General features: G+C 52.0%; 1 protein-coding gene across 1 annotated transcript in view; it reads right to left on the bottom strand.

The window, feature by feature from the left end:
- The window catches only part of ST8SIA5 (ST8 alpha-N-acetyl-neuraminide alpha-2,8-sialyltransferase 5), a 54955-nt gene extending 32171 nt beyond the window's left edge, over window positions 1-22784 (bottom strand). Inside the window, exons 1-2 of the mRNA XM_039228906.1 lie at window positions 22654-22784; window positions 5751-5858 (exon numbers count right to left, since the gene is read on the bottom strand). Coding sequence (XP_039084837.1) covers window positions 5751-5858; window positions 22654-22784 — 239 coding nt within the window. The remainder of the gene's footprint in view (window positions 1-5750; window positions 5859-22653) is intronic.
- Window positions 22785-23736: the final 952 nt, after the last annotated feature.

Here is a 23736-nt window from a genome sequence, read left to right as displayed (position 1 = left end):
GATCGCGAACATCCAGCCTGCAGAACTGTGACAGACAGTCAGCTGCTCCGAAGCCACCCCATCTGTGGTACTTTGTCGTAGCAGCCAGCCCGGACCCGGACAGTGACACTGGGACACCTCAGTCCTGCTGAAATGGGAAGAGTGGCTTTCCCCTGGAGTGGGAAGGACTAGACCTAAGTGCTCCGTAGGGACCCCGGTGGAGGGTGAGGGAGGGAAGGTTTACATCTGCACGAGGAGGCCTGAGAGGGGAGGACAGCCTCTGTGAGCCCTGTCACCCCATCATCCCCACCAGCACGGTCCTTACGGCCATCGACGTAGAAGGTGCAGGCCGTGCGAGCACTGCACGTAGGGAGTGCAACACTGGGCGGCCTCGGGCGCCTAACTATCTGGGAGCCCCCTACACTGCTTATCAGGTGCATGCTTGCTCCTCCCAGCCGGACCCCACCCCCTCTTCCTTTCCATTCTGGGAGCAGACCTGAGGGAGGTCCTGGCAGGCACCTATGGTCATCTGATCTGGAAACGAGGCTCAGAGAGGGAAGTCCTCATTCCCAGCCGTGAGCTGGGCGAGGCTGGGGCCCAGATCTTCCCCAGAAGGTCCTCTCAGAGGACTCCACCACTAGTGAGTGAATGACATGAGAGTTTAACAGATGAGGAAACTGAGTGGTCATTTGCCCAGGAGACTCAATTCAGACTCAACCAAGGGCCACAAAGCTCGAGGGCCGGGGACTTCACCACATGGGACACCACCAGTCGATGAGTCCCAGGACACCAACGACCTGACCTCCACAGACAGCCGCCTGCCCGGTGGCCACCAGAGCCCCACGTCGGGTACGTGGGAGGAGATGCAGAAGCTGTGCCATCTTGTTTTGCTTTTCCAGCACCCAGCCCAGAACATTCCGCCAAACCTGATTCTCCAAATTCTTCCCAGCTGGATGGAGCCCGAGAGAACGCCATCCCTCTTTTTATTTATTTTTTGTCCTTTCCCACAGACTTAAAAGTTGACCAGAAAGGCTGGTACTAAGCCAGCCTCCACCCACAAGTCAGGTGTGCAGGGCAAGCAGAGCAAGGAACATTCTTTCCCTGGGGTAACCCTGCCCTCAAGGGCTCCTCTTTGAAATGCAGAGCCTCCAAGAGCAGGTAGAAGGAAACCTTTGGGTAACAGTCAAGAAAGCACCAACCACAAGGCGGTGGGAGAAATACACAGATGATAAAAGGAGGCAAAGAGATGGGGGGTCGGGAGCTGAGAGACCCTAAAGATGTACCCAAACACCCAACCCTACTCGGGTTGACCTGTCCACAGTCCAGGAAGAAAATCCCTCAGTCTAGCACGGCCTGTCCGCCGGGGAGTCTGGAATCCCATGGCACGTGGCATGGGCCAGCTCCTTCCCCCACCACTTGCAAGCAGGGACTCAGTTTCCTCACCTGTAAAATGAGGGCAATGACAAGACCTGCCTCAAACAGTGGAGGGTGGGGAGGAAACGCAGGAGGGCCGGGCACGCCGTCAACCGCACTCGGCCGTGGGCGTCACCTGTCAGGATCCCGGCCAGATCCTCCCCCCTCTGACTTCCACACGGAGCTCTTGGCGCACTCGCCGTCCGTGCCACGCAAATTTATTACCTAATTACACGCTGCCTTGAAACAATTAGGGGACAACCGAATACAGCGTAATAAAACGCTAAATTGAATTCCAGCTCTGAAATATGACCGTCCCTAATCCTGTGCCGCACAGTACGTGCTAGACACGCACACAGACCTCACCCCAGAATGAAGGGCTCTGGCCCGGCGCCCTGAACACTCAGCCAGCTCACTCTCTGTGGAACAGTCTCTGTCGCATCAGTTCGGGGCTTGCCCTTTTCTCCCATGGCTGGTGCGTCACCCCGCCCCCGACTTGGGAAGTCCCCTGCATCCCGAGCTGAAAGCCCGGCAGCAGGGAGAGATTGCTGTCCCAGGAGCGGGCAGCTCGGGTGGGCCATGGCCTGGGGTCAGCTCTGCTCTAGACATCAGGGAGAAGAGTTTCTGGAGTCATCTTTGCACACCGCCTCTCACCGTATCACCCAGACCAGGAGGGCAGAGGCAGTGCAGAATGTGGGAGAAGGGCTGTGAGGCCCACCAGTCAGGCCACCAGGGGGCCGTGTCCGAGGCTGGAGGGGCTGGAGGGCCCTGGAGATGCACGCACAGGCAGTCCAGCCCAGGTCTCGGGATTGCGGAATGAATGCCTGGACAAACAAAAAAGGGAACGTGCACTTGCTGGAGAGTTCTCCGTGTGTGAGATGTTAGAAACAGCCCTCTGTGCAGACACTTCTTATAGAATAGAGAGAGGCTATCCAGGAAGGCTTCAAAGAGGAGGTGGGGTGGGAAGTGGACACTGGCAGGATGATAACGCATTGATGTGGAGCAGGGGTCCAGCTGGCAGAAGCTGAGTGAAGCCCTTTGTGCTGTGGCTGCAGGCCTGGCCGAGAGTCAGCACTGGGAGGACTCCTGCCCCAGCAGCCCTCACCCCCTCAGCCCCTCTGACGCGGTCCTTTCCCTGGGACATGCGGAGGCAGCGGACGCCACACTACCCACCATGCAGGACCGTGACAGCCAAGGGAACTGCTGCCTCCCCTGGCCCTCTGGGCCGTCACCGGGAAGGCAGGCAGCTGGGCCAGGCCAGGGGGCTCAAAGCATGGAGCTGGCCATGAAGGATAAGAACTTTCCCCACACTGTCATCCCCGCTCCAGACTTGCCATGATGCTCTGTGGGAGGTGTCTGGGAGGCCTCCTTGCAGAAGTACATAATCTGCCTTCGCCGCCTTCTCTCTACTCCCCAGCCATCCCTCCCCACCCACAGGCTCCCTTTTCCCACCCGGCTGCCCAGAACTCTACTACCTGCTCTTCTCAAGAGAACATTCTCCCATCATTTCAAACTGAATGAGTTTGTGATTCAACGTGCTTCCCCTTTGGGGATGAATTTTCAAAGACAGTGCCAGAGACAGATTGATGCCAAGGAATATATCTCTAAAAGAGAATTCAGCAACACTGACATTTAAGTTTGCTTTTTGACCAATAGCCTTTACTATGTGCCTGCTTAATTCATTTTTGAATTCAATTAACATTTACTGAGCCCCTTCTACGTGCCAGGTGCCACACTGCATGCTGGGAATTCAGAGGTGGGGAAGCACAATCACTGTCTAGTGCGAGAGACAGAAAGAAACAGACACTAACTCGTACGTGCTGAGCAGTCTTCTAAGATTCTAAGATCTTCCTGCTTGTTCAAAGCACACACTTAAATAGCAGCATTTGGTGATTAAAAATTATTCCTATTGGCTCCCTAAAGCAGTTCCCTTAAGGACTCTTATTGGACACCTTTAGGCCTGTGCTTGAATTAAGAAGGCTATATGTCGATGTATATTTTATAACTCACACACTTTCCAATTTGGCCCAGCCTTCCCCTAGCTCATGTCCAATGAGAAGACCTGACCACAGCCATTAGCAGCTCTATCTGGCCTGGATTTTCTTTGTGGTCTTATTTGGAGCTTTCCAGACCAATCACTTGGACCTGCTCCTTCTCCTGGAGCTCCTGGTTGAATATACAATTTATGAGTCATTTGCACTTTTTTTTTTTTTTTTTGCCTCTTCTTGTCTTCTGGTTATATGTGGTAACTCCTGACTTCCCTTCCAACCGTTTTAATAATAAATAACACAGTTTACCACACTTCGACACACCACACCGCTATGGCTAGCAAAATATGGCACACGCACTGAATTATTCACTAGGTGAATAATATCACGAGACACCGCGCATATTCCAGGCATGGAGGGCTGCTCACTGCGATGACGATGACGAGCTTTCACCCTAAAGAGCGCTTTCCAGAGCAGCAAGAGCCCCCTCGCCAAGCCCTGCAAATCCACTGCCCATGCTGTCCTACCCGTTTTAAGGAGGGCAGAAGCATACAGTTTGGTTCTAAGTACATTCACCGTTATTTCCGACACATGGGAACTCTATGTACCGTGGTTTCTCACATGCGTAGCAAGTACTTTGCGAGGTCAAGCAGAAACCGGGATCTGACACTGGAATTGACCCATCATGATTATTCCATGAGCAAGGGGGCTCTGTGTCAATGGCAGCCCTCCAGGAGGAAATCAACTCCGCTGGGGAGGATGTGGAACAAAGGGTGACTTAGTTCCAAAGCCAAGTGGATAGACGCCAGCAGCGGCCCTGACTTCGGGGGATCCTGGCCTGGGTCACTTGGAGGCGGAGTAGTTAAGAAAGGAGATGGGAGGGAAGCAGGAAATGGGGACCAAAAAGTGTGTCGGGGAAGAAAGGGGGGGAAGAGGAGATGGGGCAGGGAGGCAGAGATATTAGCAACAAAATGCAGAAAGAGGAGGAGTGAGAAAGGCTGTTAGCAACAGGAAAAGGTGGAAGGAGAGCTCTTGCAGGCATCTCCTCCAGAAGTGGCACGAAGGGCGTGGGCCCTCTTGCTCAGATGATTAGCATCTTCCAGCCAAACCTGTCTCGAGAGTTCTTCAGAGTCCTCCCCAAGAAGGCAGACACCTGCGGACTTACCTAGACGGCCCCCCATGCAGGTGGGCGAGTCACGCAGCGGAAAGACCAACACTAGAGGCTCAATGCTTGGGAAGGTCAAGCATTTGGACCCCCCCCCCTTCCCCTCACCAGGTGACAGCCCAGGGACCCAGCAGCTGGCCAGGGCTCCCACCACTCACATATGGAAAGAACCGTACTCCTAAAGGCCAGAATAAGACCAGGTCCCCAGGCTACCCCACGCCTTAAGGCCTTTGTGTGGACACTGCCCCGACAGAAGTTTTTCCGACACTGGAGCATCTTAACTTTTTCAAATCATCGAGCCAAATCACATACATATTGGGGGTCCTTAAAAAACACACTACTTCCTCTCTGTGGGGTCAATTTAATGTTCTGATGTCAAAATGAACAGCAACAAAAACTCAGGCCTCTTTCCCGGGTACATGGACCTGAGAGCTAGCACGTACTTAGAAATGCAAAAATTAAGGGACCTAACAACTTAATTGGCCCCTGGAATCCCTTAGCTGGGGAGTTCCAGCCACACCCAGCTCTGCAGGGAGAGTTCCACCTGTCTGAAAGAGTTCCCCACAATGCCTTCCCTGCAATGAGTGTGCCCCACCCGAGAATATTGTATTTTCCTTCATTCAACAAACACTGAACTCAGAATACACAGAGTGCCCTTCATTCCTGATTGAACTCCAACCACGGCAGCAGAGCAAAAAAAATATCCACGTGATGGTATGAATGTCAAATGCCAGCACCATCTTGCTGGGAACGGCTCTTCACCAGCCAAGGTCAGCCCCAGCCAAGGTCAGCCCCACCGATGGGCAGAGTAGGGACCCCCTGCCCAGCGGGGTGTCAGAGGAGCAGAGCCCACACCCAGCCCGATGCCACCCACACACCTGCACGCTCTTGCAGGCTGACATCCGAAATCCTTGTGGCAAGGAGGGAGCAAAGCCCCCACCTCAAACGAAAGCTTGAAGCCCAGACTCCACCCCCCTTCAGGCTCCCCCCCCACCCCGACAAAGAGGGGCCAGTGAGTCCCAACTTTGTTGTGGTTGAGTCTAGTCCTCACCCCTCATATCAAAGGAGACAAGGCAGAGACACAGGAAGCTTGGAGCCTGCTTCTTCCCTGAGGGTAGCTCTGGGGTGGGCCATGGGGCAGGAGCTGTGAGGTGACCTCAGGATGGGCTTCCCCCCACCCTGGTCCTTCACCGGGGGATCTGTACCTGGAGCTGGAGTCACTGCCGCTCTGCACTGCTGGGTCGTCCGTGACATTAAAGAGCCCCGTCCAATTGGCCAGCTGGTCGCCACTCTGCCAGCCAAACTGGAGGCTTCTGGCAAGAAAACGAGGCAGTCGGTACTCAAGGCTCACACGCTGGGTTAAACCCATCTACCACAGAGCCGCCAGAGCTGAGGTTACACAGGGAAACTGAGGCTTGGCGCGGTCAAGGTCACGGAGCTCTCCTACCTCCTATGTGGTGCATCCCTCCACCCCCACCACCTCTAGAGACGTCTACCAGAAGAGCTCTTGCTCGCCGGCACTTTGCTGTCCTCTGGGGGGGTGGGGGGGTGGGGAGGAACACTGCAAAGCTTTTAATGACATCCGGCTCTCCCATGCATAGGATACACCTCCTGGTCCACACACCTGGTTACTTCTGCTGCCTCCCCAACCCTGACTGAAATGATAGCAAAGGAATAGATAATGACGTGAGCATGGAGACGTGATAAAAGGGGTCAGTGACAACGCGGTGGAAGATGAAAAGCAGATGGGTAACTAATTCCCTCAGACCTGAGAAGGTGAAGCCCCGACTGTTTATGAGGAGCACATCTATTCCCTGTGCACAACTCAAGAAGGCGCTTAAACTGGGGGTCCGGGGCCCCTGAAGGCAGGAGCGCAGAGTGGGGCTGAAAGGCGAGGACTGTTCTAGATTTGTATGGGAGCAGCTGGACGCTGTGGGCTCTCGGCCTGCTCGCCCCAAAGATGTCAGGAGGCTGCGCTGCAGGGACCTGACCCACAGAAGTTCTGCGGATTCACGGACACACTGATCTGAAACCCACCCGCCCACACCCTGCCCCACCGGTGGCCAGGGTGGGTTTGGGGAGGTGGGTCTGGTGGGGAGGGCACCAGACCAGGTCAAAAAGAGGGGGGGCATGGGGAAATCGGGCTCCTGTCACCCAATCGCCCCAGCACAGGGCTTCTCAACGTGGTGCTGCTGCCATTTGGGGCTGAGTCAGTCTGTGTTGTGAGACTGCCCTGCGCAGTGTGGGGTGCCGAGCTGCACCCCCAGTCTCTGCCCTCTAGATTCCAGGAGCACCTGACCCCCACCCTCATGTGGGGATGATCAAAATTGTCTCCAGCACTGCCAAGTGTCCACCCTGTGGGGGCCAAAATCCTCCCAGAGGGGAACCACTATCCGAAGACAATGCCCACCTTCTGGGCATGCCCACACAGGGCTCCAGTGAACCTTCTGGAGACTGGCTTGCCCTTAAATATGAACAGGCAGTGCGCGAAAAGCTTTAACTTCAAAGTCAGAGAACAAAACAAACAGTTAAAAAAAAAAAAAAAGGAGGAAACTCGGGGGGAAAGAGATAAATGAAAGAAGAAACGAAAATTTTAATAGAACGCTTAGAATAAATAGCCTCTAAGCTACAGGAACAGGACAGTGATGGTTTTCAGAGCTGCTGTCTGGTCAACCTGCATCGGCCACTAATGAGCCGGGTGACCTTGGGCAAATCTTCAGAACTCTCTGTTCCCATCTTTCTGGTGAGGAGAGCTGTCTCAGATGCCTCCAGAGCTCTGGGCCAGAGTATCACAGAGTTAAGCTGTCACCTCAATGCCCACCCTGCCCCCTCCTTGGGAGTCTAGGTGGCCACAATATTTAAGGGCCAGCCATGAATTCAAAATGGAAACACTGTGCAAACCGAATACGCCATGTTGTATGCTAGGCGCAGGCTGGGGGACCCCTCCCTTTCCCACAGAAACCCCTGTCCACTAAGGGAGACAGTGTGCATCACCCATCACAGCTGAGGAAACTGAGGCACTGTGTGAGAAATCACCTCAGTCAGCTGGTGGCAAAGCTAGACCCGGAAATCAGGAGTCCCGACTCTCAGTCTAGTTCCTGTGCCACCGACGTTCTGGATCCCGTCCCGGAGCCAGCCGCACACAGCACACCTTAGGGTCGTCCGTCCTGCGGGCTGGGTCAGCCCCCTCAGCCTTTTTTTTGTCTCATGCACAGTGCAGAAGTTCACCAAGGCAACAGCACCCCCCCACCAGGAAGCCCAGGCGAGCGCCCTTCCAGAGCCTCTGACGCCCCCCTTCCCGCCCACTCGGCCACTGACAGAGCGTGCAGGAAGAATGCCTGACCTGCTATTATTGCAAGGGTAACCTTGAGTTGGCTCTACGTGAAAAAAAATCATAAAAGAAGAAAGTCATTCAGAAAACATCGGTGTGTAACTTTCGTGGGAGGATAATCTATTGAATTATTTATTCCCTCCCCCGCTCCAAGAAGGGAGCTGGGCTTTTTTATCCTCTTACCTTAGGACCATGTGGGTTGTGGGTGGGGGCTGAAAGCTTCCCGGCTCCCCCGAAGAAACTGGGCTGGGCGCCAGGAGGGGAGGGGGTCCCGCGGGTCTAGGAGCGGTGGCTGAGCAGAAGACGCCTCAAGTCCTGCTATGGTGATCAGGGCTTCCCCCACCACGTCCCCCTCTAAACAGACAGCAGGGCCTCAGAATGCCACCACTTGGGGCACCCCAGGAAGCTGGACCTAGGGCTCCAAAAGCCACCAGAAAGCAGTGAGCAGACTGACCAAGGCTGGGGTGGCTAGGGAGCCCCCAACTGTTTCTTCCACACAAACCTGGGGGTGGGGGTGGGGGGTAAAAGGAAGTCACCTCAATGATGACAGACTCACTTTCCTATCAGCTGGTGGATAAGGTGGGTGTTTTGTTTTTTTTAAAATAAATGTTTATTCATTTTTGAGAGAGGGAATGTGAGTGGGGAAGGGCCAGAGAGAGGCAGACAGAGGATCTGAAGCGGGCTCTGTGCTGACCGCAGGGAGCCCAGTGCGGAGCTCAAACTCACGACTGGGGAGATCATGACCCGAGCTGAAGTCGGACGCTCAGGCAGCTGAGCCCTCCAGGTGCCCCCAGATAAGGTTTAATTAAAGGCAAAAAAAAAGGAAATGAACTCCTTGACACCAAGTTTGTGAAATGAAACGGATAACCGCTTTTCCATTATTAACCAGCAAATCGCTTGTGTTGTACCTCACAGCTGACTGAGGAGACCTTTCCTCTGTCTTCACGCTATTTTTATTTTATTACATACATACATAGACTCCAAACATGTATGTTATCCTATGTTTACGGAACAGCCCTGCCAGGCTGGGGGCTAGGGTTCAACAGTGAACAAAGTGAAAACAAAAGCCCTGCCCCAGGGACCCTGATCTCGACCAGAGGGAGCCGGAGACGACAATACGCTAAAAGGTGACAATGTGCAGTGTTTTGCAGGGTGAAAAGTGTTGTGGAATAAATAAAGGGCGGTGACAGGGTAAGGAGTTTGGGGTCAGGGTGTCTCTAGAAGGTGACACAGAGCAGGACAGAAAGTGGGTGATGAGGCAGCAGCTGGATCCGGAGGAAGGATGGTCCAGGAGACACCAGCGCCTGCAAGGGCCCCGAGGCGGGATGTGACGCTTCTCTTGGGGCTGCCCAGAGTGTCCCCGAGTGGGCCAGGGCAGGGGCAGGTGATGGGGCGCCCATTCAGAGCAACAGCACCACCTTTCTGGTCCCGCAAAACCATCTAAGAGGGAGTTGGGACCCATGTCATCTTCTGAGGAGCTATGACCTCACCAGGGCCATCAAGAGTCTGCAAGCGCTAGGGGGTCCCACGGAGGGTCCTCCCAGAAGGAGGCCACAGAAGGAGCTGGGCAGAAAAGGGCTCTCGGAGAAGGTGCCTGCACCTTCCCCACAGATCAGAGCGGAAATGCCTGCCAGCTGGGAAGCCTTTTCAGTGGGATTAATGGGCAGAACTGCCAGTGCCACGTGCTCCCTCGCCTGTCCCCACTCCTGACTCACTAGTGACTCACCCTATTTCTCCAAGAAGGGTTGGGTGGTAACATTCCCCCCAGAAGAACCTCATGGGGGGCGGGGAGGAAGGGAAGTGGATTCGTCCCCAGGGTTCACCTATGGGACTTTCATTTGGGGCAAATGAAAAGCTGTTGTCATGGGAGCTTCCCGGGGAGGAGGGGAGGGTGAGGGACTGTCCTCCCCTGAGGCACTGCAGAGGTCTCCTTGAGAGTCCCCAGGCCTGGGACCCAGGGTCATAGGGAGCAGATAGAGCCTACTGGATTCAACAGCCATCCATGGCGTTGTGGAGGCCTCTGGCTAAGGAGCTGCTGGGCCCAGGTCCGGGGATATCCGAGCACTGACAGAGCCGGGGCAGGGGCGAGGCAGGGGCAGGGAAGGGTGCACATGGGGACACCCAGCCATGGGAGGGGTCCAGTGAGAGAAACCAGACAAGCTCCAGGCACAGTTCCGAGACCACCTTTCCACCCCCAACCTACATACCACGGAGAAGCCTGTTCCCCTCAGGCTGACATCCAAACACTTGTGTTCCCTGGGCCAGCGTTCCAGACCTTCCTTCCAAGAGAGGCTGCGGCAAGTGGAGCACGGGGTGAGGGAGGGCTGTGGGTGCACACACCCAGCCTTTCAGCTGTTCTCGGGCACTCAGGGCTCAAATGGCGCACCACGGTGAGCAGAGTGGGGACCCCCTGCCTACTTGGAAGGCAATGGATGTAGACATTGGGGGAGGTCCCCTCAAACACTCATCCATGCATTTAGTCCGACCATTCTCCTTTAAGCGCTCCCACTAATCTGTCTTCTCCATCTGATGACATGTTCTAGGTCCTGAGTGTGCACGGGTCTCCAGGGTTAGCTGCTCACACTCTTCCCCCAAACCTGGGGATCCCTGTCCAACTGAACTTCTCCAATCAATTCATTCCTGCACCAGCCTTTGCTCCTGCTACAGATTGCATCCTGTCCAACCAAAATTCACATGTTGAAGTCCTAAACCCCACTACCGGTGAAGGTGACCTTACTTGGAAATAGTAGACAGTATTAGTTACATTAGGATGAGGTCATACTGGAGTAGGATGGGCCCCTAATCTGATAGGACTGGTGTCCTTATAAGAAAGGGAAATTTGGACAGCGACATGTACCCAGTGGGGAACGCCAGGTGAAGATGAAGGGGGAGATTCTATAAGCCAAGGAAGGCCAAAGATGGCAGGCAAACCCACAGACGCTACGGGACAGGCATGGAACAGATTCCCCCTCACAGCTTTCAGAAGGAGCCAACCCTGCTGACACCTTCATCTTCAACTTCTGGCTTCTAGAACTTTCCGTTGAAGCCGCCCAGTTTGTGGTACTTTGTTACAGCAGCTCCATCAGACCAATACACTGGGGTTGCCTCTCTAATCCTCTAGGGCAAGACCTTACTCTTTCTTCAGGACTCCCCTCAAATCTTCAGCCTTGTCCAGTGATTCCCAAACTTGACTCTGTGGAGCACTGGGGTACCCTCTGAGACGCTACAGAGGAGGGAGGGGACGTGGCAGAGGGTGGGGGTGAGGAAGAGGGAGCCAGGTGGGCAGGACTAGAGCCCCCGCCCTGTTTCAAACCAGTAGCCTCATTTATCCATTGAAGACACAGGTTTCCACATGGACTGAGGCCACAGGAGTCTCTCTGTCCTGGAATCCAAGTCCACTTGGTCCTTAGTACGTAACAGAGTTTGTAAACTTTTCATGAGTACGTGGTCCTTCTCCCCCTACGAGCTCCTTGAGAGGAAACCTGTTCATACATCTTGGCAACAAGAGACTCGAGCGGTACAATCCAACAGAAATATACCAGGAGCCATATTCACAATCCGGAATGTGCTGGTAGCCACATTATAAAAAAGTAAAAACACCTAATAAAATTCCATAGAACCGACTACAGACACACACACAAATGAGTGCTGTGTAAAACCGGTAAAGTCTGAATAAGGCTGATGGATTGTATCAATGTTAACTTCCTTGTTGTGATATTGTTCTATCATTTTGCAAGATGTTACCATCTGGAGAAACAGGAGTAAGGTATACAGGTTCTCTCCGGATTATTATTTACAACTGCATGAGTCTACAGTTTCAAAATAAAAAGGTTTCTGAGAAGAAAAAAAAACTGTAAAATTAATTTTAATAATATATTTTCATTCAACCTAATATATCCAAAATATTATCATCTCAACATATAATCAATTTGAAATTAATGGGATATGTTACATATTTTTTCATATTGTGTCTTTGAAATCTAGTGTGTATTTTATACTTACACACAGCACATCTTAGCCTAGACTTGTTTCCTTTCCAGTGTCGCATAGTCACATATGGCTAGTGGCTATTACATTGGATACCAAAGTTCTGGTACAGAAAGGGCATGGAAGTTATGCTTGCTGAATGAATGAACAACTAATGAATGAACAAGCCAACGAACGGACGAATGAACAAATGAATGAAGCAAGAAAGCAAGCAATTAACCTAAACCAAGGGGAAGCCGAGTGAGACTGGACATGCAGAATGGCGCCCCCACTAGCTGGAGGGCACTGGGCGGGGGCCACAGGTATGGGAACACCAGCTCTACAAGCACTGGTAGCGGGAAGATGACCCAGAGTAATGAACCTGTGTCGGGAGAGCAACCCAGCCTGACATGGAAGAAAGAGAAAACACTGGGGGAGTCCCACCTCCTTTAAGCCTTCTTTTGGGAGTGCGTGGTTTATCTGTGGAGAAATAGCAGCAGTGATCCCGGAAGCTCTGATCCTCAGCCTGATGGGCTGGGGAAGAATGGAGAGCAGGTGAGCTGGGGGAGTGGAGGGGGAGGCTTAGGCTCCTTTGCTCAGAGACTCAACAGAAGCAGCACAAATTGCATACACCCTCGGGCTGGAGTGAGCACAGATGCATTTTATTCTCCCGATAACCTTGGCACCCTCGATGCGCGGTGTCCCGCACATATCTCCTGGCTTACCAGCCACGTGTCCATCCCCCACAATCCAGGGGCTCTGCGGGACCCGTGGGCCGCTTGCAAACACGATTGGCAAAGCCTGGACCAAGCCTCTGTCTGGAAGGGTGGGCCCACCTCATGGGCACTGGGAGAGAACAGCCCCTTGGCCATCCACTCACTGCAGAGTATTTAGCTGAGCCCAGGGAGGTCCTCCGGCTCCCAGAGCACGAGGGAATAAAAGAAATTCAAAAGCCTTCAGTGGCTTCCATCACCTGCTCCTACAGCCTCAACACCCCAGCTTGTCCCCCAGAATCACGCCCTCCCCCCGAAGCTCACTGGCTCTCCAAAGCCCACATCAGGTCCCACCCGGCTACTCACCATCTCCATTGCTCTTGCCTTTGAAACCTACGAAATTTGTCACCTATGCCACACAATTACAGATTTATACAGTTTCACATATTCTTCATGTTTGTCTCTTTCAATGCGCTGTAAGTTTCTTAAGAACATGCATCATATCTAATAATTCTTCAGTAACATCCCCTCCTCCCCTGGCTCAAAGCCCAGTGCACATTTAGCTGATGTTTGTTTTTAGGAAAAGTTTAGAGGTTCCCTTTGTATGTATCCATTCATTGAACAATCAATGTCAGGCACTGTGCTGGGTCCTGGGAATTCAGAGATGGGTAAAACATCTCTTTAAGGGGCGCCTGGGGGGCTCAGTCAGTTAAGCATCTGATTTTGGCTCAGGTCATGATCTCACAGTTCATGAGTTTGAGCCCCATGTCAGGTTCTGTGCTGACAGCTCAGAGCCTGGAGCCTGCTTCAGATTCTGTCTCCCTCTCTCTCTGCCCCTCCCCTGTTCACACTCTGTCTGTCTCTCTCGCTCTCTCAAAAATAAATAAACATTAAAAAAATTTTAACCACCTCTTTTAAGGGTCTTACAAGCTTTGTGACCTTATACAAGTTACTCACCCTCTCTGAGTATTAAATGAGGATAACTGTCTCTGTTTAACAGGACTGTTGTAAGAATTAAATGAAATAATCCTCACTTAGGATTATCTCCTTAGGTCAGAGCCTGGCTCATGAACCCTTAAGTAATGTTAATAATATCATTAGCTGATGAATCCTTCACCTGTGTGTGGTGGGGAAGGGGCGGGGAGCCTTACACATAGGGTTAAGAGCTAAACTAGAGATGTTTTGGATGAGAGGGTCTTAGATGAGAAGTGAGTGGGCCTGGATGAGTCAAAGAAGAGATGCTAAGTCCTCTAAGAGGTAAAATTTCCCTGAAAAGTACAGATGTCAAAAAGGACAGAACTGGACAGAGAAAGGGGTAGGGCAAAGTGTGAGGGAACAGCACTGTGCCTCTGGGGGACACCTGGGGAAGGGACAGGCAGCTGACACCCCCAACCAGGTGTGGAATGGGCACACAGCAGGTCAGGGGCGGGACTGGAGTGAGGCAAGCAGGGCTCCCGGGGCGCAAAATTGCAGGCGGCCCCTTATCGCAGGCTCGGGCGAGTGCAGGGTGGACCCCTAAGACAGGGCCTCCATGAGTTCTGTCCCCTGGGTGCCTGGCTTGCCTCTCCCTAGTCCCAGCCCTGCAGCAGGTGCTCAACACAAGCTTGCTCTGACCAGCAAAACGATAAGGTCATTCTGCGGGCACAGTACACACCCTGGTGGCAGTCAGCTCAGCATCCCTTCTCTTCTCTGGGGGACTGTCCATCTCCACCAGGTCCCCACTAGGCACCCTCCCCCTCCAGAACCAGCCCCTGGATAGACCCTCCAGCCCCTGCGGTCCCATCTCCTGGGCGGTGCCTGGGTCTCAGGGCAGCCGATCAGAAGGAGGGTTGGCTCCTCGAGGAGAGCCTTGAAATACACACTTCAGATACAGCGTGGAGTCAGGCTGTGCTTTTCCTTGACCCACTTTCATATCCTCAGGTCTCAGGCCTGCATCAGCCACATGCAGACAGCCCAGATCTGCACCCTCCCGACACAGGAGAGAGCAAGGCTGGAGGGAAGAGAGTATATAGGAGAGTTTTCTCCACAAAAGGCAGGACCAAGTAGACCCAACCTCTGCTCCTGTGTGATGGAAAAAATAGAAAACCTAAATCATCTTTAACCATTAAAGAAATGGAATTAGTAACTTACAGTCTTCCCATAATGAAAACATTAGGTGTGGATGGCTGGGCACACGAGTTCTACCAAGCTTTCAAAGAATAGATGATCTCAGACCAGCATAAATCATTCCTCAGAATAAAGAGGGAATATTCCCAACTCCTTTTACAAGACTGGTTTTAAGACAAGACAAAGGCAACATTATAAACCAAAATTACATGCTAATATCATTCAATAACATAAGATATAATACCTTAAATAAAAATTTTACTCGACAAAATCTCACATCATAGAAAATAAATAATACTCTACAAACAAGCTGGGTTTATCCCTAAGATTATACGTTTAACATCTATTAATGTAATTTATCACATCGAAAGATTAAAGCCAAAAAAACACCTATATATCACCCAACAAAGGTAGAAAAATCATCTGATAAAATGAATATCCAAACACAATAAAACAAGTAAGGAAAATGTGTTAGCGTACTCTACAACGGAGTTGTCTTAATCTCTTAGAGTGTATCTATAAAAAACGCAAAGCAAAAAACAAAAATCTAGGCAGATATACTCAGGGAGAAACTTGTACTATCCTTCCCCTTAAGGTTAGGTTTAATCACACCATAAACAAAAATCAACTCAAGTGGAGCAAAGACCTCAACATAAGAGCTAAAAGTATAAAACTCAGAAACACACAGGAGTAAAGAAAACACAAGGATAAATCTTGGTGACGCTGGTCCGTGGACATGGGCAGTGACTTCTTAGACATGGTATAAAGCACAAGAGACCAACAGCAAAATACATATATATGAATTAGAATCCACCAGAATTAAAAACTTTCATGCTTAAAGGAAGTTAAAAGACAGCCCCTAGAATAAGAGAAATGTTTCAGAAATTATATAATGGATAAGGGACTTATATTTAGAATCTATAAAGAACTCTTACAATCATAAAAAGACAAATCATCCAATTCAAAAATGGGCAAAGGCTCTCAACAGACATTTCTCCAAAGAAAATATACAAATGGCCAATAAGTACATGAAAGTATGTTCCACATCATTAGTCATCAAGGAAATGCGAAATCAAACCCACAATGAAACACCACGTCAAACCCACTAAGATGGCTATGGCCAAAAGGATAGACAATAATCAGTGTTTTAAAAAGTGTGGAAAAATTGGAACACTCATGCACTGCGTGGAGGGAGTATAAAATGGTGTAGCCACTTTGGAAAAGAGTCTGGCAATTCCTCAAATGGCAAAACACAGAGTTAGCATGTGACCCAGCAACTCCACCTGAAGGTTTATACCCAAGAGAAATGGAAATGAACACAAATGCTCATCACGGTATTATTCATAATCGCAAAAGCAAGAATCGAATTTCTACCACTGAAGAATGGACAAAATGTGGTCTATTTATAAATGCAATACTATTTATCAATAAAAAGAAATGAAGCACTGACACAGATTATAACATGGATGCCCTTTGAAACCATTATGCTTAATGAAAGATGACAGTCATATTGGAAACATATCATGTGAAGCCATTTGTGTGAAATGCCCACAACAGACACACCTACAGAGACAGGAAATACCCTAGAGTATGTATATAACCCTCCAGCTGGGAGAGACAAGTGTACTGGGGGTTGATGGTTAAGGAGTCCTGGGTTTCTTTTTGGGGTGATGAAAATATCCTAAAATTGATTGTGGTGACAGATACACAATGGCGTGAATATACCCCAAGTCATTCAACTGTACACTTTAAGTGGGCAAATTATATTTTGGTAAAGCTATTTAAAAAGAAAGTTTAAAAAGTGAAAAAAAATTAAGGATTAAGGCCAGGATATTCACTATGGCATTTTTATTGAACATCAAAGCCAACTCAATAAGATAAGAAAATTAATTAAGATATAGGGTTGAGATAAGAGAAGAAAATGTCTATGTAGAAATCCCAGAAGACTCTATAGATAAATTACTATCATTATGTATACCTTATCCAGGTTGCTGATTATAAAATCAGTATCCAAAAATAAAATCAAATTTATTTCTATTTACTAGCTACAAATGCTTAGAAAATATAATCTTTTAAATTATGTTTTGACGAGGCGCCTGGGTGGCTCAGTCAGTTAAGGGTCTGACTTTTGATTTCAGTCCAGGTCATGATCTCAGGGTTCGTGGGATCAAATCTGAAGACAGGCTCTGCATTGTCAGCAGATTCTCTCTCTCCCTTTCTCTCTGCCTCCCTCCCTTTCTCTCTGCCTCTCCCTCCCTTACTTGTCCTCTCTCTCTCTTTCTCAAAATACATAAACCTTAAAAAAATAAAGATTAAAAAATAAAAGTAAAATTTTTAAAAAGGCAGGTTGAGACCAGATTGTAAAAAAAAAAAAAAATCTACAATGACCTTTCTACCTAAAAATTAAATAACAACAAAACAACTATTGCCCTTTCCCTGCCCCTCTGTTAATGTGTAAGTCCTGGAAGTCCCCAGCACCCTAGGAGATGTTTATGTGAAGATTTTAGCACTAACAAAGGGGCATGGAGGCAGTGTACCCCTTAAAAAAGGAGGGTACAATTTCCATGCCCTTGATTCTAGAAAATCTTTTTGTTTGACCCATCCTCCCCTGCACTGCCCTTGCCTGTGGAGCCAAATCCAAAGGATCCAAATCCAAGTGGCCGTATCCTCCCTGACCCGTCTGCTGCGTGTGTCACAGGTGACTGCTCCCTGCCTGGCACCATTATTTCTTGGTCTCCTTAATACCTGGTCCCCTTGCTCTATGCAGCCTCAGTTTCCAAAACCAGCTCTCCTCTCCAGACCCTTAGGTGCAGGTTTCCTCAAGGCTCTCCTCTGTGCCCTGACCTTCATCACCTTTCATTCTGCTCTCTCCTGGGCGACTCCATCCAACCTCATCACAGGGACCAGTGTTTTTCTAAGGGTTTCAAACCAACAGGTTATGAAATCCTTTGGGTGGTAAACCCCTAGAATTTTTCTAAACTTTTGCATTGTGGTAAAATATACATAACAGAAATTTAGCATTTTAGCCATTTTTAAGTCTACATTTGAGGGACATTAAGTATACCCAATCTATTGTGTAACCATCCATCTCCAAAACTTTTTCATCTTCCTAAACTGAAACTCTGTACCCATTAGACACTAACTCCCACCCCACCTCCAGCTTCTAGCAACCACCATTCTGCTCTCTGCGTCTATGAATTGACTGTTCTAGGTGCCTCACGTAGTGGGAACATACAATATTTGTCATTTTGTGCCTGGTTATTTTAGCATAATGTCTTCAAGACTCCTCCATGCTGTAACATGTATCAGATTTCCCTTCCTTTTTAAGGCTGGATTTATTTTTTTTAATGAAGTGGAATAAAAAATACTAAGGCATATTTCTTTTCTTTTTAAAATTTTTTTAAATGTTTATTTTTGAGAGAGAGACAGACAGACAGAACATGAGCTGGGGAGGGGCAGAGAGAAAGGGAGACACAGAATCCAAAGCAGGCTCCATGCTCTAAGCTGTTAGCACAGAGCCCAACATGGGGCTTGAACCCACAAACCATGAGATCATGACCTGAGCAGAAGTTGGACATTTAATCGACTGAGCCAGCCACCCAGGTGTCCCATCTTTTCTTTTCTTTTCTTTTTAATGTTTGCTTACTTTTGAGAGAGAGAGAGCGCACAAGCAGAGGAAGAGCAGAGAGAGGGAGACAGGGGACCTGAAACAGGCTCTGTGCTGACAGCAGCGAGACGAAGTGGGGCTTGAATTTACTGTCAGATTATGACCTGACCCGAGGTTGGACGCTCAACCAATTGAGCCACCCAGGTGCCCCAAAGCATATTTCTTATAATAAGGCCAAATACTGTTTCACAAAATGTTTGTTTCTGATGGATGTGCATGTCAGTGTGTTTGAGATCCCTGGCGTATTTCTTACTGTGGATAACAATGATAAAGGGTGGGAAAATGCTGATTTTGATGACGACTACACCATCGCCACTGTTAGCCCGGCTCTTCTCCCCACAGCTCCGGAGCTCATCCCCAAGGAGCTGCGGGATCGCTCTAGGTGGATCTCCTTGCAGTGTCTGAACAGATCTAGACTCAGATCTGTTACCGTCCTTCCTCCAGACATGCTTCTTCTCACACACTACTTGAGTCTCCATCATCAAGCCCTGCCTGCCTCATCTTGCCCCCCAGCTGTACGGCTGTGATATTCTAGTTGTGCAGAATTACTTTGCTCTCCTCTGCACTTTGCTGTCCTTATTCAAGCTGGGCTCCGTCTCCCTTGTTTTCACCTCCCCCTATGCCTACAGTCATTCCGCGTTCTTTAAGACTTCCTTCATATGTCTCCATGTACCTTGAAAGCATGCTAATGGCTCCCTACTCATTTCTGGAGACCTTTGCTCACACCTCCAGTTTGGCTTATGTATGTATTATGCGCCTGCCTGTCTTCCCAATGGACCGCAGGCTCTCCAGAGCCGCTAGGTTGTGTCCGTCTTGCACACATTGTCCTCAGAATTTAGTGTAGTGTTCAGCACACAGCAACTCTTCATTAAGCATTTGTTCAACCAAGAACAGATATGAGGAAGCCAAGAACATCGAGGACAAACTTCACAGTTTTGTCTCATGTTCGTTCTTCCCAATCCACAGAATCTGTGCTTTCTCCTTAGAGACCTATGCCCCCTGAGCCATCTGCACTGCCCACCTTCTCCCCTCCTGACCACCATAGGTGTTTGCAAGATGGGTCCCCAGGGTCCTGACTGGGGACTCCCAGAAGTGACCAGTGCACAGCACACGGAGAGGCCAAGGGTCTAAAGAAAGAGCACATATCGACTCCCATCCCCCACTCCCGTTTAATGAAATCTGTCCCTAACTCTCACTGAAACCATCTGACATCTTTGTGCCCATGAGCTCTTCGTGAGGTGGTAAACAATGGAGGCTTTGCTGAATACGGCACCAACCTGGCTCAGTGCAGATGCAGAGAATATCAGCCTGCAGGACCCCCCGAGGTCTAAAGTGGATCTGCCCTCGCACCAGCTTCTCACTTTTGACCAGGTTGTGACAATAGCCTCCCAGCCTCTCCCCATCACTAACCTCTCCTTACCAAGCCCTGAGAACCTTCCTTCCTCGTGGCTTTTATCATATCACTACACTCCTCCAAGACCACCTGTGACTCCCTAAGACTGAATGAACCAAGTCCAAACTGTCCTTCCCAATCCACAAAGCACCTTCCCGAAGCTTCTCGCCCAACATTACATCTGGGCCTCCCTGTCCACAATCCCCCTTATACCAGCTGGACCCATTTCTCCACTGTGTCTTCCAATTACCCTGGGCGCACACACACCACTTTCAATCATTTCTCCATCATCCAATATTTATTGAGAGCTTACCACGTACCAGGCACCATATTTGGTGCTCAGGGTGCAGGTGGGAACAGAACCGAGTGAATCCCTGCCTCTCAGAGCTTTCCATCTAGAGCAGGGTTTCTCCACTTCAGCACTGGCATGTGGGACTGGGAGATGTGACGCACTCTCAGATCTTTAGCAGCGTCCCTGGCCCCTCCCTTAACATGCCAGTAGTACTCTCTCCCTGGGTGACAACCAAAAATGTGCCCAGATACTGCCCGGGAGGAAGGCTCTTCTGCCCAGAGAACTGTGGGTCTAGAGCAGCAGGGAGAGCTTGGAACTAATCATCTGGGGAGCTTGTGAAAAGGGCAGGTACTGGCTCCATCCCCAGAAGGTCAGATTCTGAGCCCAAGAATCTGCATTTCAGTGGCCCCGTAAGTGATTCTCGTGAGGCTGTCCCAAGAACTCTGTCTGGGGGACACTCAAGTGTGGAGTGTTTCCGGACAGGACACAGACCAATCATCACATCAGGTCATGTGTAGGGAACAAGAAAGTGAACAGGTGAGTGGGTAGTCCAGGCATGGGAGATGTAGAAGGGTGCGGTGCCACACCTCTGCACCTTTGCCCGCACCCCCTTCAGTTCTGGAAGTGTACTTTCCCCTCGGGGAAAAAAAAAAAAACCCAAATCTTATCCTTCCTTCAAGGGCCCGCTTAGGTTCTCCCTCCTCCAGGCAGTCTTCCCTAACTACTCCAGCCCACTAGTACTTCCTTCCTCAGGCAATTTAATCAACGCTTAGTACTTATGTATCTCATCTGTGGTCCTTTTGTTTCCCCAAATAGCTCTCGAGCCGTCAGGACAGCACAATCCTCTCCACCGACCCCCACAGCATCCTTGCATCCTTCCAGGACCAGGTGCGTGCAGGTACTGTTTGCTTGACTGGATGAGTCCAAGTCTCTGGAGTGCAGCCTGGGAGGTGGCATCCGAGATGTAGGGAGTCGGGATCTCTGTGCAAGGGGGGAGTGGGAGGCAGGACGGCGGGACTGGGGGCAGCTAGCATCTCCCGCGGACACCGGGAGGGCTTGCCAGGGCAAGCAGTGAGGAGCTGGGCTGGCGTTTCCAATGGCTGCTGGGGCTTTCCCACTGTTGACAAGACAGCAGGGACCCCAGCAGCCTCAGTGGCACTTGGCAGGTGCCCGCAGGGTGCAGGAGCCCAGAGCCACCCCGCTGAGGAGCAAGTGCAGCAGGTGGAGGCCATTCGGGGCCCAGCAGCCCTTGTATAGGGTTATCTTGGACGGACAGCAGTAGCCAGAAGACGAGGCAAACCCAGGCACGCCAGCAGGCTCTGAAACTGTCCTCCAAAGCCCCCACCAGCATGCAAAGCTCATTGGCTGCCTTCAGTCACACAACAGTGCCGTCTGGGGGGCGGGGGGGGGGGTCAGAAGCAGCGACCAAATGTCCACAAATGTCCCGGACAAGGGACTTCATACTCCCCAGCTCTGGGATGAGGAAGGCGAAACAGCCTAATTGCTTGGCTTTCCCTCCAGAAAGCGGGAGACCCAGCAGCCACCATCACCTAAACTAGGGGCACAAACTAGAGGCACAAATGACTGATGTGTACCCCAAACGATGAAAAGAGAACAACCGTTTTATTATCTGGAAGTTTGGAGGAGACAAGATGTGTGTGCAGCTGGAGCGGCATCTTGTTTTCCATCGGCCTGGGGGGAGGGGCAGCGAGCGTGGGGAGGCACCGGCAGCAAAGAAAAGCCCTGCAGCCCAAGGGAGAGGTAGGCTACTTCCAAAAGAGGCTCTGATGTGGGAGTATCCTAGGGTCAGCGCTCTCCCCGAGCTCTGAAACCAGTTAGAGTAACCCGAAGCGTCTCCCCTCCGCCGGCAGAAGGAAACGGCCGGCATATCGCGCATACAGCGACCGAGGCTGTACCACCTCCCACTGCTCCTTCTCTGAACGGGAGCTCCCGCGTGGACGGGGTGGGGTGGGGAGAGAGCCCAACGAGGGGAGAGCTGACTTCTGCTGCAGCTCTGACCTTCTGCGTAAGGTTGAGAAAGAACCATCTGTTTCAGAAGGGATCATGTTGTGAGTTTCACACATCCAGTGGTTACTGGGTTATTCAAGTTCCCTGTCCCTGCCGCACCGCGCCGGCCCACCTATCACTCCCCACCTAACCCTGCGCTCCTGGGGGAAGGGGAGGGGGAGGGGGAGGGGGAATGCTTTCTTCCCAGAGCCTTCACAAAAGTTCAGGACTCATGGGGTAATCCTATTCGGTTTTGAGCCGTCCACTCCCCGGAGCCTCTCCTCTAACCAAATGGCCACGGCACTGTAGATGTGGACGACTCCGATTTGACCCCGTGGCTCCTCGGGGGCATTCAGATGGATTTATCGTCAGCCCAGCGGCTCGGAATTCCAACCTGTCCCCCATTCTCACAAGAGAACAAAGTTGTCGCACCCCTCTGGCCCACTCTGGGCAGGCGCTCTTCTCCCGCTGGGAGGAGAGATGCGCTTCGGCGAGCCAAGACCCCAAAACGCGGCAGTGCTCCAAGCCAAGTGCAGACCCACGGTCGCTCAACTGGGCCGACCCTGCGGCCGCCACGCGGGGGCTCGCCCGCGGGCTCCGTGCTCTCCCCTGCCCGTGCTGAGACTTTCTTACCGCTTGATGTAGTTCCTGCCATACAAGATCTGTTGCAGCAAGGTCACCAAGGCGAAGGCGCAGATGAAGATGAAGAGTAAAGTTCGGTTCCCCAGCAAATCCCGGTTCGCCGAGGGGTCGGCGTAGCGCATCCTGGCGGCCGCTCGCGCACGGCGGGGCGCGGCGGGCGCCGGGCGCCGGGAGGGCCCCGCAATCACGCGCGGGGCTTCGCGGCCCCGGAGGGCGCGCCGCCGACCAGGAGCGTCTCCGCGTTGTCAGGCGGGCAGGGGACTCGGCCAGGCAAAGTTTCCGCCTGGCGGGGCGGGCACAGGGGGCATCCGAGCGCGGCCGGCGCCGGGGCGGCGGGGCAGGGCAGGGCTGGCCGCGGAGAGCTCGGCCGCAGCCCCGGGCCTTCCCTCCGGACGCCTTTACCTCTGGGCGCCCGTGCCCGGCAGCCGCCGATTTCCCGGCGGAGAGGCGACTCCAGGTGCCCCGGGCCCGGGACGGCCCCTCCCGCCGAGGTGACGACCAATGGCGAGCGAGTCCCGGACGCCGTGCCGCCCGCCCGTGCGCCCGAGAGCGCGGCTCGCCGCCCCCTCCGGCCGGGCTCCGCTAGCGGTCGCCCCGGCGCAGCGCCCTGCCGGGGCCGGCCACGTCTCACTCCCGGCCCGCAGCGAGGGAGCGCGCAGGTTGGCCTTCGGTTCTGCAGATGGGAGGTGGGGGGCAAAACACCCGGACAGTCTGGCGAATGGTGGGAGGGCGGCGGAGCGGGGGGAGGGGTGGAGCGGAACACGCCGGGTTGGAATCGTGGAATTAAAAAAGGGGGCAGGAAGGGGAAGCCGCTGCGGAGCTGGGCGTGCTGGAAGGGCGCATTTTGCTTGCGGCGCGCAGGGCACTGAGTCACCGCGGTGGCCGCGTCCTTGCGCTCGGGAGATTTCTCTGGAGAGAGCGGAGCAAGGTCAGCGGGCAGCCCTTCAAGGACGGCGTGCGCGGCTCCTGCATGCTGATGGCCTGCGGGGCGGCCGCCTGCGCTCCGGGCACCCAACTCCTGCCGGGAGAAAATTCAGAGGCTCTATACCCCGGCCGGCCGCAGGCCTCCTCCCT

This window comes from Hyaena hyaena, unplaced genomic scaffold, assembly GCF_003009895.1.
Source record: "Hyaena hyaena isolate Hyena2069 unplaced genomic scaffold, ASM300989v1 scaffold_33, whole genome shotgun sequence".
In the NCBI taxonomy this organism is placed as follows: domain Eukaryota; kingdom Metazoa; phylum Chordata; class Mammalia; order Carnivora; family Hyaenidae; genus Hyaena; species Hyaena hyaena.
Note: the sequence above shows the minus strand (reverse complement) of the source record. Positions and strands in the feature narration are given on the sequence as shown.